At 35.0% G+C, this 17,670-nt stretch overlaps 1 protein-coding gene across 2 annotated transcripts in view; it reads left to right on the forward strand.

The window, feature by feature from the left end:
• The first annotated feature begins 1,626 nt into the window (after positions 1–1,626).
• The window catches only part of LARS2 (leucyl-tRNA synthetase 2, mitochondrial), an 88,289-nt gene continuing 72,245 nt past the window's right edge, over positions 1,627–17,670 (forward strand). Inside the window, exons 1-4 of one of the 2 annotated variants that reach the window (XM_026842964.1) lie at positions 1,627–1,860; positions 3,689–3,817; positions 13,727–13,818; positions 16,887–16,947. In XM_026842964.1, the coding sequence (XP_026698765.1) occupies positions 1,627–1,860; positions 3,689–3,817; positions 13,727–13,818; positions 16,887–16,947 (516 nt within the window). Of the gene's footprint in view, positions 1,861–3,688; positions 3,818–13,726; positions 13,819–16,886; positions 16,948–17,670 lie in introns of those variants that run through there. The other variant, XM_026842965.1, reaches the window with a different exon arrangement.

Raw genomic sequence — 17,670 nt, forward strand, 5'->3', positions numbered from 1 at the left:
CGTGTCTTTTCTGTCTCTCTTCAGTGAAGGATTCCCATGTGCATAGCTGCTGGGTTTTAAAATGTGTATTTTGCAAATCAGCAATGCTGAAAGTGCCCTGCCCTAAGCTTCTTTCTAAGCTAAGTGCTCCTTTCTGTTATAAAATAAATTGAAGTAATAAAAAAAAAGACATAAGTAATAAGGAAATAATTAATAAAAATAAGCAAACCTGTGAAGTAGTAAAATGTTCTTGGTAATTTTCAGTTGAGTGAGTAAGTGTAGGGTTATTGAGGGGGAGAAATTAGGTGTTTCCTGAATAACTTCTGCACCAGGAATCCTGAGTTCGGTCCTGGATTTTTTATTATTACAAATGAGAGAGATTTTAGAAATTAGCAACAAAAAATCCAGTGTACCGTTGTGATGTATGTAAATGAGAAAATGTTAAAAGAGTCTGTTTGATAAGTAAGAGAGAGAATGTGCAGTTCTGTAGATCTGTGATGAGACAGGCAATGAGGGCTTGTGCACATGTGAATGTTAAGGAACTACATCTCCCACTAGCTTACTGGGGACCTAATTTAGGTGGTATTGCGATTATTTCTACTGATAATGTTGTTATTTTATGGGGAAATACATAAATAAAACTGTTTATACAGTTTCTCTGCACAGAGGTTTTATCATGTAACTGCAAGAAAAATCATGAACTGACTGAAATAGCTTGGTACAACAGTATAGGCCAAAACTTGGAAAAAAAAAAAAAATCAACCATGGAAGGTAGGAAATATTGATGTAAATAAAGAAGTTTTTTTAAAAAAGGAATTGGGGGTGAAGATGAGGAAGAAATCTTAGAATATTTTTTAATGCCATATTTTCTACTGTAGGAAGTAAAATCAGTAAATATCTTACTGAGACCAATCCCAAATGTGCACATTATTTGATCTTTCTCACATCTGAGTAGTTTTATTTTAGAAGTCTCACTCTAAAGCATGAGGAGTTCTTTTAACTGAATTTTTAGTTGAAAGAGAACTGGATTACTTTACTTGCTTGACTTGTTAAATTATATCTTGTCTGAACAGTGTAAGTTTCTCATGCAGTTCTTGCAGGAAACTGTACTGACGAGGAAGCCCTTAGCAAAATAGTCAATTTAGAATGTCTAGTTGAAATCTACTAATTATAGTCATCCTCCCCCATCTCTTCTCAGTGATGACAAATTCAGTAGTTTTACAGGATAATTTCATCCAACTTCCTCTTCTCCCTTTTTCATTCTCAATTTTTACTAACACCATGTTAGCCATCTTTTTCTGTTCAGGCAGTTGAGCTTCTTGAACCTTCAATTGACTAATCCTCCCTTTATGAGAGATTGAATGCAAGAATTGTGTCCTACTAGAGGAGGAATCTAACAGAACAGTTAATGTTCTGTGCAAGGACCACAGTTAAGTTCTCATGGCTAAAAAATAAATGCTTTTATAATTCAGACACATGGGAATAAAATGTGAGTACTGTGGAAAACAGCCAAGCAATCTAAATCAAGCTAAAATATGTTTCATAGCTACCAAATTTCTGTATAATCATAATAACCACTGAATTCCTGTTATATATTGTAGACTGAAATACTTACTTTTGTCTTTTTCAGGTATCATAACCTAAAGAATGCAGTCGGTTTGTCAGAAAGTTGGCCCTTGTTCTTCATGTTTGAAGAGACAACTAAATGGCTTCCTGGGATTAATTAAATGGCAGAGAAGACTGGGTCCTGCTTGTGTCAGAACTATTTACAGTGAGACGGGAAAATGGGAAAAAAGCTATGGGTTGGAGACAAGAAAAAGAGTTGAAAAATGGTGGCTCCCAAGAATAAAGGATCAGTTCTGCAGAATTTCAGAAACTGATGTAAGCATTTTGAGAAATTTGGAAATTACATGTTCAATATTTTTGTTTTCTCAGAATGGAATTAATTGAAACTTACTTAGTATAGTTGGCATATAATGATGAGATACATATTACATTTCAGAGGAATATACTTTTGTGTGATAGTAGATTATTAGAAACAGTTGATGAGGTAGGTGGAAAAATAATTTTTAAAATCTTGAGGAAAAACACGGTAAGCAAAGTATGAACTTGAAAATTTAGGAAGTGTTTACATAATCAGTTATTTCTTTGTTTATTATACCACATTTAGGAATTAATTATTTAAAGCATTAAAAGAAATATCTTCACATTCATAACTTTTGTAAACAATTTTCTTAGGATCTTATTCCCAGTGGTTATAAGAAATCTATTACACGACACACTGTGACTCATTAAAATCTGTGTTAAAGGAAGATGATTTTTAAAGAAGATTTTTTGGTTTATATTGTCAGGAATAATGAGTGATTTACAGAAAAAAAGTTTTCCCGTGCAATAAAAGATCTTGAAAAAATTATAATCTTGGTCTCTGACTCTTTTTGCCTTCTCAATTACGCTCAGTCATATAGGTATAAAAATATTTCTGTGCCCCTACACGTTTGTTCTTCTTCCCTAAAATGTGTCCCCTTTCCAACAAACAATTGATTCTATCCAAGTGTCGAAAAGAGGCTTGAATTTTCTGAGGAAGAAAACTGAGATGAAGATGGTGTGCATGCATACATATATCAGGGAAAGCAGTAATTCAGGATTGTGCCTTTAATATCTGACAATATGTCTATACATAGGTGTCATATATATATCATACATATACTGGTCTAAATTGTATTTTTAATGATACTTGTTTTATACTTACAGTTGAAGTAGATTTAATAACATATTGAGAGGCAAATAGTATGTAGTGCTGCAATGAAGTATTCAGATTATCTCTAATCTCACTGTTATTGGACAAAAGTGATAAAGAAGTAATATTTGATAAATATGAATAGAGTTTTGTTCAGAATAGTAAAAGCTGCCCATAATTTTTTCCCCATTATTAACATAAGAAAAATAATGTAGGAACTTACCAAGCATGTATCAGTGATAAATTCAATGGTAATCGAGATGTATTAGGAATAATTTGTGTGAGAGAGATAATGTTTGATTTCTTTATAACTTTTGTCCATTTACTCAAACCTAACTAAATGAAATTTTTACTTTCTTTTCACTGTGCAAGATGGTGCTTGTAAGATGACTTTGGATCTGAGCATATATAGTAGAACTAAACAGTTTCACTTCAGTGGATGTTCATGCAATTAACAATGATTGAGTTAGGCACTCAGTGAGTTACTGCAGTTCAGCTGACAAAAAGCAACTGGCCAGCAGTGAGCTCCATGTTTGTTGTAAATACAAAGTAAAACACTTATTTAAACTGTTATGGGGACAATTTAATCTGTCATGTTTTCATTTTTTGGTGGGACAGATTATGAGTTCATAGATAATCAATTGCAGATGCTACGGTAGGGACTGGTGATTTATTAAGCTGTAGTTATGTTAATGTATCTTTTGTTGATTAAAAGTTGATTAAAACCATAATTTTCAAGTGCCATATAAATATCAATATAAATTGATGGGATGGCAGCAAAGTCTGGTAAAACCTCCCCATTTACAGTCCCAAAGAATTTGTTCTGATGAACTTTGTCAGTGCTCACTTGGATCAGTTCCAGCAGAACCTTGTTTATCTTCACAGTACTGTGTAATTTATAATGTGCACATGTATTTATTCAAGTGAAATGTTAACTCATGTAGTTAAAACTTTCTAAAAATTTCTTTCTAGAAATCAAGACCAAAATTTTATGTGCTTTCTATGTTCCCATATCCTTCTGGAAAGCTTCACATGGGCCATGTTCGTGTCTACACCATCAGTGATGCGGTAGCTCGGTTCCAGAAAATGAGAGGAATGCAGGTAAGAAAAGATTGGCACTAGGACTGGGTGGGGTTTTGATGTTTTGATATCGTAACTGGTCAGGAAATTAGTGTTTTTCAGAATCCATGAAGGTGAATGTTTAGTTGGAATATACGCTACAGATGCATAGATAATGACCTGTGGATCTTTGAATATTGAAATTTGAGACTTTTTAAAAAACAGGCGGTGTTCAGAACTCACTGTTGATAACAAATTGTTAAAAGCTATCAACAATGATACAGCTGATGCTGTGTCAGCTACCTGAATCTACTGATGTGCAGCACAGTGTCAATGAGACGTGTGGGCCACACCATTTCAGTGAGAGGAGGCTGAAGACCCTGCTGCTGTCTGGGTGGGACTGTGGGGAGGAGAAGGTGTAGCTAGCAAAAGAAAACTGAGACACCACAGAAGTCAACTCCTTTTACCTCTTCTGCTCCTGAGAACCGGTTGATGCCCTTTGTCAGACTCATAGGGACATCCTGCTCCTCTGTGCCAGCTGGGAGGGAAACCCTTTCTCATGACTACTACAAGTCAGATGAATAGGGGCATGTCACATGGTGTGGGTGTAACTGTAGAAGTTTGTGTTCTGTAGCAGCTGACCTCTTGGCTTGCCTGTTTCAGCCTTGCTCACACATCCAAAATACAAATTCTGAAGGTGCAAGTCTATGAGGAAGGCTAAGATTAATTTACTTGCTGCATCTTCCCTTCTGTGTCCCTCTTTTCCAGTTCACCCTATGCCTGCCATAATTTTTCCCTCCCTCCTTTTTCTGTTTCCAGTAGGTAGAAGGTGTAGCTGAGAGCTTAGTCCCTGCAGTCTACAGGTGCCATCCTAATTGGTGTTCTGCAGTAAAGGCTGGCAGGTAGAATTTGAAGGATGTAAGGAAGGTGTGAGAGAATTGTGGCCTGAATGACAACCATATTAAGAAGGAAGAAGATATTTGGTAGAGGGAAAATGTTGAAAATTTGGGAAACAGTAGGAAGGAGGATGGGAAGAAATACCCAGTTTTGGGATAAGGAACAAAAAGGAATGAAAGAGCTGTAGGAGGAGTCTAGCATATGACTCAAAAAGGAATTCTCTAATGTACAAGAGACAAAGAACAGCTCAAGAATATAGGAATCAGAACCCCAAAAGAGTACAAAGAAGATGAAATGGAGAAATAAATGTTAGTTGCTGGTTGTGGTACTAAGTACAATTTCCTTGCTACAAGTGCTGTAGAAGTGTAGCATTTCCTGGATTTATCATCATCCATGAGATTCTTAAAGGTATTGTCACTGAATTATTCAGTGTGCTGCCTTTCCAAATACTGTGTATTTTATGCCAATGATGAACATACCATGCACTGAGTATGTGCTGCTGCTTTACAGAAATGCATTCTCATGCTTTTAAAATTACAGGAAAAAGAAATAACTGCCTTAGACTTTAAATGAGAAAAAAGCCCAGTGTCTGTTGTAACACTAATGTTTCCGAGTTCCTGAATGACCAGAACTTAGATCTCACTAAAAAAAATGAGCTAGCTAGGTTCTTGAGGGGACTTTTGATTCTTTCTTAATGTTAAGACCAGTGGAGATGTTGTTTCAGGACATAGCTCATCTCTCATAAATAACAGTGATGAGATAGTGAAGATATCCACTAAATTTCTCTTCAGAAAGATGAAAACTTGTTTCTCTTGTACTAGCTAAAATAAAGTGAAAATTGTCTACCTCTAGTAGGATGCTGTAGATGTTAGCTTTTGAATACAAGGAGAGTAAGCACCTTTAGTAGAAACCTTTGGAGAATATGAAAAGATAATTCAGTGAAATAGAAGAGCCCCTGTGAAAGCAAGTTTTTATTTCCGTGATTGCCTGTTTTTTTTCAGAAAAGTTTTGAAAGTCTTTTAAAGTTTTAAAATCTTGCATTTTGGCTTAGTTTTGTATTTCATGTAAAAATTACTTTGAAGGATATTAGAGTGCCTGTAGAACATGCTGAATTTCTATAAATATATGTATCTTCTGTTGTGTTAACCACTTTGAACATCTATTTATGACTAAAGGTGGGCAGCCAAAGAATTTAACCTTCATGTACGATTAAGAGGCATTAAAGATTTCTCAGATGATTTTCTGAGTATGTCAGACTAAGAGCTGTTGTGTTAGTGATGTACGTTAACTTGATAGAAATCATATTTACCTTAAAAAAAACCCTTTTATTATTAGCCATGCTAATTTCTCCATCGCTTAGAATTAAAGTCTTTATAATTGATTTTTCTCCTCAGACGTTATCAGCCTCTAGATGTATTCTCTGGCCATTGTCACAGTTGTACAATCTGTTAAAGATTTCTTTCTTGTGATGGTTGTAGGCTATGACATATATATTATACAAGAAATTTGATATTCCAAAGAAAAATACTTTTCCCTGTATTCAGGGAATTACTGGAATTCTTCAGTACATAAAAAGGAAGAATCCTTTAGAAACAAAAAATGTTAGAATGCATAGTTTTGAACTTACTCTGTTGATCTTATTTTTTTTCTTTCTGGAAATTCAGTTTTAATATTGCATGTTTGAAAGTTCTGGGATTACTAATTTTTCCAAAGTCAAAATTCCAAAATAGAACTGAATGCGTTTCAGGTACTCAAGGTAAGTTTAGGGTAAGATTTTTGAGTAGTAATGTTTAAACTTTGCTTCCATCATTTCCTAAATAAATAAATAAATAAATAAAGGACGACTCATTGAAAATAATCTTAGAAACTGTATCTCTGTATATAAATGTAGAACTGACCCTGGTTAGCAAGTCATAAAACTGCTAGAAACAGTACAGGTAGGTTTAAAGTGTTTGTAAGGCAACAAGAAGTGATGGGCTGTTACCATGAAAAATACAAACTTACAGTTCCCAGGGAAAGCTTCAGACTACAATGTATATTTTTTGTCTAATAAACAGTGAGGGAAAATATCAGGGAAAATATATATGGTGTATACATAGTTAACTAGTATATATGATTGAGTAAGAGGGTAATGTATGTTGAATAAATTGGGGATATATTTCTTAGAGAATGACTTAATGAGAAAATAGATTTCATATTGATTTAATCTGAACAGTCAAGAATTGACTTATTTGTTATAATACTTAAATAAGGATAAGCTTGAACGCCTTTACAAAGGGATTAGAGTTCCTTCAGTAAATTGGAACCATTTTTGGAATGCATGCATGTAACTTCTTCATACTGGAGGTAGTTTGAGATCTTAACTGGGAAAGTGTTAAATAATTTGGATGCTGGTTTTTTGTTTTTCTGAAATAGAACATTAGTATTTCATTTTTCTGGCTGGATAGGATCTGATTTTGTTTCAATTAAAATATTCTAGTGAGGTAATACATGCTGAAATCTACTGATATTTGCTAGGAACTTGTACTTCATCAGCATTTTAAGTGGGAAAATAAGTATTTGTTGCTCTTTCCCCCCCCATCTTGTTTTGTTTAGCATAAAGCTGTAGACAATATTGGTGACTAATGACACTGAAAATGAGCAATTACCTAATGGGCAGCAGCCTTTTCTGCGGTAGGTGGCTGGCTGGTCTATTTATGAAATGGTGTACAGGGGTGGGATTTAACGCAAGTGTAACATCACAATAGGCAATGGCTTTTTCTGTGTACTGATGAGTGATAAGCTTTGCAGAGTTTTCAGCAGGGGCTGCGTGAATGTGTGTATTGCAGCACAGAGGTAATCACCACAATTGTATCGATTTGGGGCCAGCACATTGATTGTGCTGCTGCATGATGAAGTCCCATTTGTTTTACCTGAAGATCTGACCAGCGAAGCATTGCCTTGTTCCAACACTCCTCAGGGACTTGTAGGCAGTGCATGGGAAATAAACTCTGTCATGGGCTTGGACTGGGTTGCTGGATAAATGATTTGTAGGGTACATCTGTTATAACTTGTTTACATTCTAATTACTGAAGATGGAGTTTGAAGTCTTTGCGTGAGAACTATAAACTATACAGATTACTTAGCGTGAATGCACCAAGCTAGTCTCTTTTCAAAATGTGCTAAGGATAACATTTTTCTTGAAGTATAATTAAAACAATTTTTGCATATGGAGAGTTCTAGTCACAGATCTTATTACAAACATATTTCTTTAAAAATGCTATGAAAAAGTAATTTATATATTTTAAAGTATAAATTTGTATCTATTAATAAACCAACCCAGAACCATAATGTGCATTTTCTGGTTGTGTTTTCTCTGTGAATCTACATGCATGCTGTGAATTCAAATTTAGGAGTTTTGTAAGAAGTTAAGAGATTCCCTACTCATTATTTGAGTGCCATGTACAAATTATAGAGATTTAAATGGTGATTTTCACCATGGCAGATTTTGAGTCTGCTGCTGCTCAGGGAAAAAAGTATTTACCATTGCTTTATCATGCTATCGTTACCATGTCTTTGATAAATTCCAAAGTGGATAATTTTTGCCTCTCAGAGGATTGAGAAGAATTCCCTTAGCAATCAGTAAACAGAGAGTGATTCAGTTCAATAGCTCCTGTGATATCTTTTTAATAAAATTTTGACTTGAAATTGATACCACAGCGAGGCAGTCACTTATGACTTGTACAGAAATGAGAATGATCATTGGACAATTCAGGGTGAAATTCCTGTACACTAAGATCAGATTTCTTAATTTATACTTAAACTGCTCCTCGTAGCTGAGATTGGAATATTGTCACTGATATTTCCACAAATGACTTAGAGAGTTTTGGTTTTATCCAGAACATCATCTTTTCTAAATTGGATGTATTTTCCCTTTCAGTAGTGAATCTTAATGCTCTTGATATTGCAACAATGAATGGTACTGAAGAAAGACAGGCAAGTTTTATTAAAACTTTATAATTAAGTCATCAGTAAGATGAATTATTTCAGTACAGTTCCATTTTCTGATTGTCATTAGCTGCTGTACTCCACCGTATTATTTGTGTGAGATGGTTGTGTCCTTTTGCCAGGTTATTTTCTGTGGTATAAAACAATTGGAAAGTATTACAAGTATCCTACGTGAATTGAACCTTATTTAAATTTAGTTTTCCAGTAGCAAGCACTGAAGGTGTTAATGAGCTCACTCTTTCAGTTTGAAAGAAAAAGAGAAAATGAGGTATTATTTTAAATGCAATTATGCTAGACAAGAATGTGTGAGATTAAGGAAGTGAGAGACATCTTTGTTTTCTAAATCTTTGTGGCAGCATGTGGACATAGAATAATTTCTCATATTTTGTATCTTGTGAGAACAACATATAAATTAGAGAATTTTATAAGCAGAGTTATGTTTTGATAGAAATCTGTGTGGACTGATTATTTTTTAATTTGAAAGTGCCTTATCAGAATGCTAATATGCAGCGTTGTGTTGCAGAGAGGCATTGAAATAGTCCTTGCTAGAATATACACACTAGTCAAAAATTCATTATTTTGCTCTATTTCCAGGTGTGCCTTGTCTGCTTGTTTGTTTTTTTTTTGTTTGGTGGTGGTAAATTTTTAGCTATTGTTTAATGGTGTTTATTACCTTACTACACTTTAAAGACAGTTTAGGCTGCATTCAGGTGGAGGTCTTGTATTTAAAATGTGTTGTATCTGTAATGTGTTTTATCTGTAATCTGTTGAAAATCAAGTCAGATTTTCAACATGTTCAGCCTAATTGTGGGCAGCCAGTGGAAGGATCAGCCATCCTCTCCTTTCCCCTCTCCAACCGTGTGTCCTCACTGTCTTGCTTGTGTGTGGTTGCACAGTTGTGAGGTCAAATGCAAGGAGGATGACAGAAAGTTGCTGCTGGAGCCACAGGTGTTTTCTGGCAGCTGGAACTCATGACCGCAGATGACCTATTTTGTGAGCCTTTTTTGGTTAGTTCACGTCGAGTGTGTCATGGGGCCGTAACTAGAGACAGGAATGTAGACTTCGCTGTGTTGATTCGAATCACTAATCTGTCAGCGAGCCTTTTCATTTTTGGTTGTCTTCACTTATCACATATTCTCTGAAATGTGTTTATTTACAGGCATTTTTGACACTGATTCGGCTGTATTTCTTAAAATTTAGAATGCATCGATCTGGATGTAAGAAAGATACATCAGCTCCCTGGTCATAGTTTTGAGACATACTGAGTGCATCAGAAGAGCAAACAAGTTCTTTGTTTCCTTACAAACATTAAGGAAAATTCACTGAATCGCCTGTCCTAGTTATGTTGATGGAGGCATAGAACAGAGTGTTATGAGATCACTGTCAGCTCTGTGTTATATAGTACTTACTGATCTCGCCTACTAATGTCAGTGTGATGGGCTGATTGTTACAGCAGTGAATAGATGAAAATCGTCTGAGAGGAAGAGCTGAGATCTCACAAATGAATTAATGCAGTTACTGTGTCTTCCTCTGCTTTGTCCCACAGTCACATTAAGAGTTCCAGCCATTATTAATGACAGATTTTTGACCGTGCTGTGAAATTATTTTTAAAGTAATGATTCGAGCTAATTTGAAGTCAGAGTCTTTTGGATCTAAAATGTTTTTCTTTTTAATAATCTGCTCCTGAAAAGACTGCTCAGTGTGGTAGTTACCAAGCACTTTGTTCCCCACATACTAATTAATCACTTTATTGCAACTTCATGTTCCTGTGCAGAACTTAATATGCTGAGTGCTAGAGAATGCCAGTCTTTCATAGCTGATCCTGCCTGATCATGTGAATTTCTAAGCCATGTAATAATCTGTATTCAAGACTAACTTGTTACTTTTAACGAAGAAGAGTTGACCTGTCCATTTCATTGTGAAGACCAGAAACACACAGCTGCCTTTGGCTTCTGCTGTCTTAAAATGACTGAAACTATAGCCTGCCTTCTTTTACGATGTACAGGCATCCTTAGACTTATGCAAGCCTCCTGTCTTACAAGATATGTTCATTATTGTTTTTTCTTTTTCCTTGTGACCTAGAGAAAATACTCTCTGTACAGAGAAGCGATGCTTGGAAGAACAGTTGCTCTAGTGAGCAGAACTGATCCCTCAGTTGCATAAGGTTTAGAGACTGCTGTCAGAAGCAATCAAGTCAGCATTCAAGAAGTGGATGACATATTTTTCTTCTGCTTGTCTGTAATGCTGGAGGGAGCAGCCATGTTTTCTGCTGGTCAGAGACTATGACCAACCCATCTAGGAGCTACAAGGAATATCCTTTGGTCTTCAAAATTTCTTTCTTCCTCTTTTTTCTTTGTTTTGAACAGTTGAACTCTTCCTTTATTCTTTGTGCCAACTTCTGACATGTTGTATCTATTTTTCTCTTCTTCCATGTCTCTTGAGATTTTTGATGCTTTTCAGAACTGTATAGTTGATCTCAGTCTTGTGTTTTATGTCGGCTGAGTTAAGGTGTAATGCCAAGTGATGTGTGTGGAGACTGTGGCATTTTAACTGTAGATACGTAATATACATTCCATCCAGAAGCAGCTGACCTGTTGTTTAGACAAATGCATTTCACAAACCTTTCAAATCCATTCACAGTAGGGAAGTAAAAGAGACAATAAACTTGAAATAATTTTCTAAACCACTGTGCATGTTACATTCATCTCTATAGCAACTACATAAATAGATCTATCCTGGAGATTAATTTGAGGATATTTTTAATGTCTCTTGAAATTCAGGTTTCTGATTGAAACTTGAATTAGCGTACTTCTTCAGCCCTTTAACTTGAAGAATGCTATTGGTTGTTAAATTGAACTGTCTTTTGAACATGATAAGTGAATACACTGTATGATATTTTTAATATACATGCTAGAATTGGGAAGATCTGTGTGATTAGATAATTCCTGCTAGTGCTGATGGTACAGTGATAAAATGTCTGCACATTAGCTGTCTGGAGCATCAGTCAGCCCTTTTGGGGAGTCTGTAGCTGGTAGTGAAGCTGCTCTTCCCACATGCTTTTGCTCATGAGCGTGAGAAATTAGATTGTGCCTTGCTTTTCCCTGCCTATCTATATCCAGGAGATTTACAGAAGCCAAATTTTACAAAAATTAATCAAGAGTAGTTTTTCTAATCTCCTTAATGTGTGTCAGCTTGTAGCAAAATAAGACATTTGTAGAGATGCAAACATAAAAAACACTTGTCTAAACAAAGAGGGCTTAAATAAGAGAAAGTATATATTATACATGAAAAAAAAAAAAAGGTCGTTTATTTCATCATTTCTGTCCAGAGACAGGTCATCAGCAACAGTAATGCTCAAAAAGAGCTGAGCTGCAGAAACTACTATTTTAGTATGTCCTTAAAAAATCCTGTTGAGATTTGTAGTTTATGTAAAGTTTACCTTTCTTTTTTTCTCTTTTATACTAATAGTTTTGATTACTGGTGGGGAGAGGGAGAGGAGAGGAGCTGAGGTGTCCGTCAACAGGGCTTTGACAAGTGGTTTAGGCTCCAAATGAGATTTTCCATGTAATGGTTATAATGTGGGGAAGTAGGGAGTTAGGACTCAAGTTTTCTGACACTATGATATGTGAAACGGTAATATGTCTGATAATAGGGAAAATTTGTAACACAGAATAGCATTTTGATTTCTGTTAGATTCATACATCAGAAATGTGCTGGGCATGGACCCTTACTGTACTGGCTTGTGTCACAGTTGATCACTGGTTAATACCTTTGGTTTTGTTGCTGCAACCAGCAAAGTAACTATATACAGTACGTTTAGTTTTAGCTCAGTATTGAAAACAAGAATGCTGAGGAGTCACATCTGTTAAATCCTTGCTTTTGCTTTTACACCGAGTTGGTGCCTAGGGCACCTTTATAAACATGTCTATAAAGTATTTTTTATGAAATATTCCATTGAAGTCAGAGGATTGGAAGTCTGTGGCAAAGAAGAATAAAAATAATTCAAACCAGTGACGATGAAAGCAGCTCTTATGCCTCTGAAATAAACAGATTTTTCACATGGAGACAGCTTATGAGATTAGTATTGCTGGGCTTGCTTTCTTACTGCTTGTTTGCTTCCATACCACTAAAGAACAAGTTCTTTATATAAATATGTATTTTAAGGGTAAAAATTTCTATTTCTTACAACCTGTAAAATGTTACTTAGGCATGTTTTGCTGTTGTTAAACTTGTATAACTTTAATCATAATTGTTAGATTTTACAGCACATTTGTAGGTGTAAAAAAATGGAAATTTTTTTCAGGTATCCGATATATAAGTGTTTAATGACAACATCTTAAGTGCTGGCCTTTCTTTCCCTGGTTATTAAACAGGGTTTTGAATATTTACTGTATTGGTAGATTATTTTTCCAAATAATTCAGATGTTAATAAGAAAGATATATATCTATTTCAACAGGAATTACCTGTTACATTTTGTAGTAAACATTTTTTTCCACCTTTATTTCTGGTCATGAAATACAATTTGTCAGACTATATTCACAAAAGATATTTTAGTAAAATTTGACTAAAACAGTTTTCCTCATCCTATTCATGTTATCTGTTGGATTTAAGGTTATCACAGGTTTTTTATCTTTTTTTTTTCCTTCAACAAAAGAAAAAGGCAACACTTCAGGTATATAAAACTTGGTTCAATTAGTTTTGCTTGCTTTCTTCTTTAGAATGAGTATTTGATTCTGTATAGCAGTAGCATCAACTGCTGATTTTGATGACCACACAAATTTACAAAAGATTGATTTTTGTAATTTTTCAACTTGCTATTGAAATAGTCATGAGGATTTATGACATAATACTTTAGGCTCCCTCTAACACTGCACTATAGATAGCAAGTATGCTTCATATTCATCTTATAAAACAGACATAGCCATGGTTGGCATGTTTTGAAGAGGTTCAATTGAGACAAAGCAAATGCTGAAATGCAAAACACCATTTGTTATTTGGAGGCCTGTGTGTGTTGCTGATGCCGTTCCAGAGTTATGTAAGATTGTGTTTTTCTGTTTTGCTGACAGGTGATAAATCCAATGGGATGGGATGCATTTGGTTTACCGGCAGAAAATGCTGCAGTCGAACATGGGCTTCACCCTGCAAGCTGGACGCAAAGGTAGTTTTTAATGAATTAATATGACATTTCCACTGTGAATACCTGTACTGTGGCCCCCATAAACCCACAAAACAGAGCAAAAACAGTGTAGAAGAAAGATGCTACAGAAAGAACCAGGATTATTTGCCAATATTTTACGGGACCGCACAGATGATTCAGTTTTGAAAAATAAATGTATCAGGATGATTTTCAAGGTTTTAATCTCAATTACTTTTAAATTTTAAAAGGTAGAATATTGAAAGAGTGATGTTTCCCAAACACCCAAATCAGTGAATAAGAAATAAATCAGAATGACATTATGGTGAGTTGAATCTTAGTATAGAATACACACTTGAAAATTATGAGCTATGTGGTTAGATTTGCTAACAGGTTTTGGTACCATGTGAAAGAGGAAGAAGATATTTTTTTCATTTGAGACTGGGTCTTGGAAAGTGATAAACAGCCATTATTGCTACTGATTTCCTTGAAAATTTTGGGCTTTAGAATGCAGAATTGGGTGTTATGTTCCCCTAATATTCTTTAAAATGAGTAGAAATGAGTATATGAGTAAACATTAATTTCTATAAATGACTTGGAAACCAGTTTTCTTAAGTAAGGCTGTTTGTTGTGCTCCGGATGCAGTAATCTAGCTGTGGTATCTTTTTGGACCTTGATCCATTTCCTTCTTTGATAATGCTCTTTCTTTTAAGTTTTTTTTCATGCTTCTGGTCCCATCTTAAGATACTTGATACTTTTCCAACTAAAATATGATGGCAATTGATTTCATTTAGGGAGAACACGAGTGCACTACACATAAATTGGTTATGCTCATCTTTAAAAATTTCCCTAACATATGGTTTAGGTAAAAATATGTGTGAGAACCAGTTACCATCAAGACATAAAAATCTGGTTTTGTTCTTCTGAGCATCTAAAAAAAATCACTGTGTACAGTGTGTTGTGGGCTATCAATTACATTGTAGTATGGTCAGTAAATTGATGGTTTCTGTCTTCTTTCATTAAGCCTACCGAAGCTCAGCTGTAAAACAAATCTACTTGTCTCTTAGATCTGAGTGCCTCGGTTTTACCTCGGATATCTTGGTGGAACCTTCACCAGATAGAGCATTACTGTGATCCTTACCTACATGACAAATGAGGTTCAGAGAAGTGAAGGCTGTGGTTTTGAGACAAGGCTTACATTAAGTACTTACTGACTGCAGAAGGGTTAGTGTTTTCCCCTTCGCCCTATTACATGGTCCCTCCTCAGCTATTGTACTAGCTTTGGCACTTGTAGGGCATCTTGTTGAACTGACTTGGCTTGCCAACTCAGAAGAAAGCCATTCTGCCAACTGCTTGAGTTGAACTGGCTCAAAAGAAAAGCAGTGAGCATGTGGAGCAGAGAGACTGTGTGATAGCAAAGACCTGTATCAGCTCAGCCTGTCTCGTCTTAGCAGTTTGTTTAGGTCATATTAAAAAGCAAGTGACAGGGCACACCCTGAGCTGATTCTCTTTTCTTGTAATTAGGTATGCATTGTTCCATACACTCGAAGCACTTCAGCTAGTAGTTAAAAGTACAAGAAGTTTTATACTGCAAGCAAGTTTTGCTTTGAAAATTTCCTTAGTACTGAAAAGAGTGATTTTCTATTTTCAAGAGTTAGATAACAATATTATAACAACAAACTGAGAAAAGTTAGCACATCATAACGGAGACTGATTATAACAACATCCAAATAGAAAAATTACTTACATACCCAGGTTTTTTGATTATGCTATGGAAGGGAGTTGATTCATCATATGGGCAGTTTAAGTTAGTTACTTATACAAACACAGAGAAATTGTTGTTACTAAGAGTTAGTATATTGGCAGAAGCTTTGTGAAAATATACTCAAATTTGAGATTTTTTATTGGTACAGTTCTTTTTGAGTGGGGCTTTAATATAAGCAATACTACTTTTCTCCTGGTGGAAACTGTGAGTCCATGAGACAATTTCCTGGTATACCTGTACCAGGAAAACTCCTTACCAGAAAAGTCAGACCTTCTCTAGTGTAACTGGGGCTCTGTGACTGTTAATACTGGATATTTGCATACTCGGCAGTGCAGGTTTGTTCTGGATCAGAATTAAATGCTTGGTTTCATGACTGTCAAATTAGCCACTGTGGGAGGATAATGTATCTGACATAATGCATTTTAGTAGAAAGTTAAAAGTCCCTAAGAAATTTTAAGCAATTTTAAAATATGGATTCATACCAGATCACTAGTTAATCTTGTGTAACTGTGGGTATTTTAGTAAACTGTATTTAGTAGATTTTCAAACTAAAGCTTCACTGTATATTCTGATGTATCTTATTTTACATTTTTAATATAATCCATCTGGGACAAGGTCTAGCCCTACAGTTTTGCAGTTAAGTTTATCTGTGGCTGTTCTGCCACCAGAAGTTTAGGGGTTCCTTGTCACCTCCCAGGATATATGTTCCCACTACTTCCTTTGTGTTGGCTCACCTGTTTTTGCAGCCACAGTGTTGACTTAATCAGCCTGTTGATCAGAGGGAAGCCAGAAAACTGGTGAGGTATTTTTGGAGAACTTTTTGTCTTCAGCTGAATGGCTGATCTGATTCAATTCATCCTATAGCCACACGATCACCAGAGCAAAGCAAAATACATCCAGGATAGCATTGCCAAGATAGAGCAGGATTAAGCTGATGGTGAAATTGTGTCCTACTCCATCATGAAGATTTCAGAAGACCCTTTGAAAGTAAAGATAATAAAAAACAATGAGAAGTGATGCTTCAGAAACATTTGCCTCAAAGTGCAGTGCCATGTTTGCTTTTCAGTTTTACTCAAATCAAGAGAAGACAAATTGTTGTCTTGTATACACAGCTATTGAAATTGAGACACCGTACACTAGGGAGTTTTAAAATTAATATTTAGGATGGGTATTCTGGCAGTTCCTTGAGTTTGACTGCTAGTGAGATAATAGTATTTAAAGTTAACTAGTGCTTTTGATTTCTTAGAACATTGTAAGCACCTGACTTTGAATATGATCATGTGATAGAAATATTTTAAGTTAATAATATTTATTTTTAATTTTACAGTAATATTCAACACATGAGAGAACAGTTTGATGCACTAGGTCTGTCTTTTACATGGGAAAGGGTAAGATTTTCTTTTTTAAGGCATGCTGCTTTACTGTACGATGGAACATCAAAAAACATGGAATTTTACCATTTTATTTATGATAATATAGAAATCTCTGAAAGTGTCCGTTTTAAGTTGCTAAACTGCAAAATCGAGCTTCTCAAGCTTTTTATCATATTTCACTTTTGATATGCGGATATCATCTGATTAATCTCAACATTTAAGAGAATCTTTTCTTTAAAGTGATTTCAGTTTTGCATTTGGATTTTTCTCTCTGCTTTTTCAGTTCTTTCAAAGTAGCAATTTTCTGTGTTAGAAATTAGACAATAGTCTAAATAGATATTTATGAAACAGCATGCCTTCATGTTAATATATATATATATATATATGTTTTGAGGAGTGCTTTTTTCAATGTTTATGTTTTTATAATATACTCAAGGGTTTAAAGCTTGTAACTTGAAATGGTGGTTTAGTTATGTTATTATAAATTTGAAGCATAAGCCTGCCTTTTTGTAGGTGTTGGTATCTTGACTGTTTTGGAAAATATAAATTTTATTGGAAATATTAATGCTTGAGCATCAGGTGTTCACTTTAAAAACCTTACCAGACATGATCAGACATAAGCTAATAATAGCTTAAAGATAAAAAATAAATTAATTTTTGAAGCAATTGTAAGGTTATTGCATTTACCAGTGAACTGAAAGTCACTACCTTTATATTCTCAGCAATAACTGTTGCTTA

Source organism: Athene cunicularia, assembly GCF_003259725.1.
Source record: "Athene cunicularia isolate RWA chromosome 2 unlocalized genomic scaffold, athCun1 chr2_part1, whole genome shotgun sequence".
Taxonomy (NCBI): domain Eukaryota; kingdom Metazoa; phylum Chordata; class Aves; order Strigiformes; family Strigidae; genus Athene; species Athene cunicularia.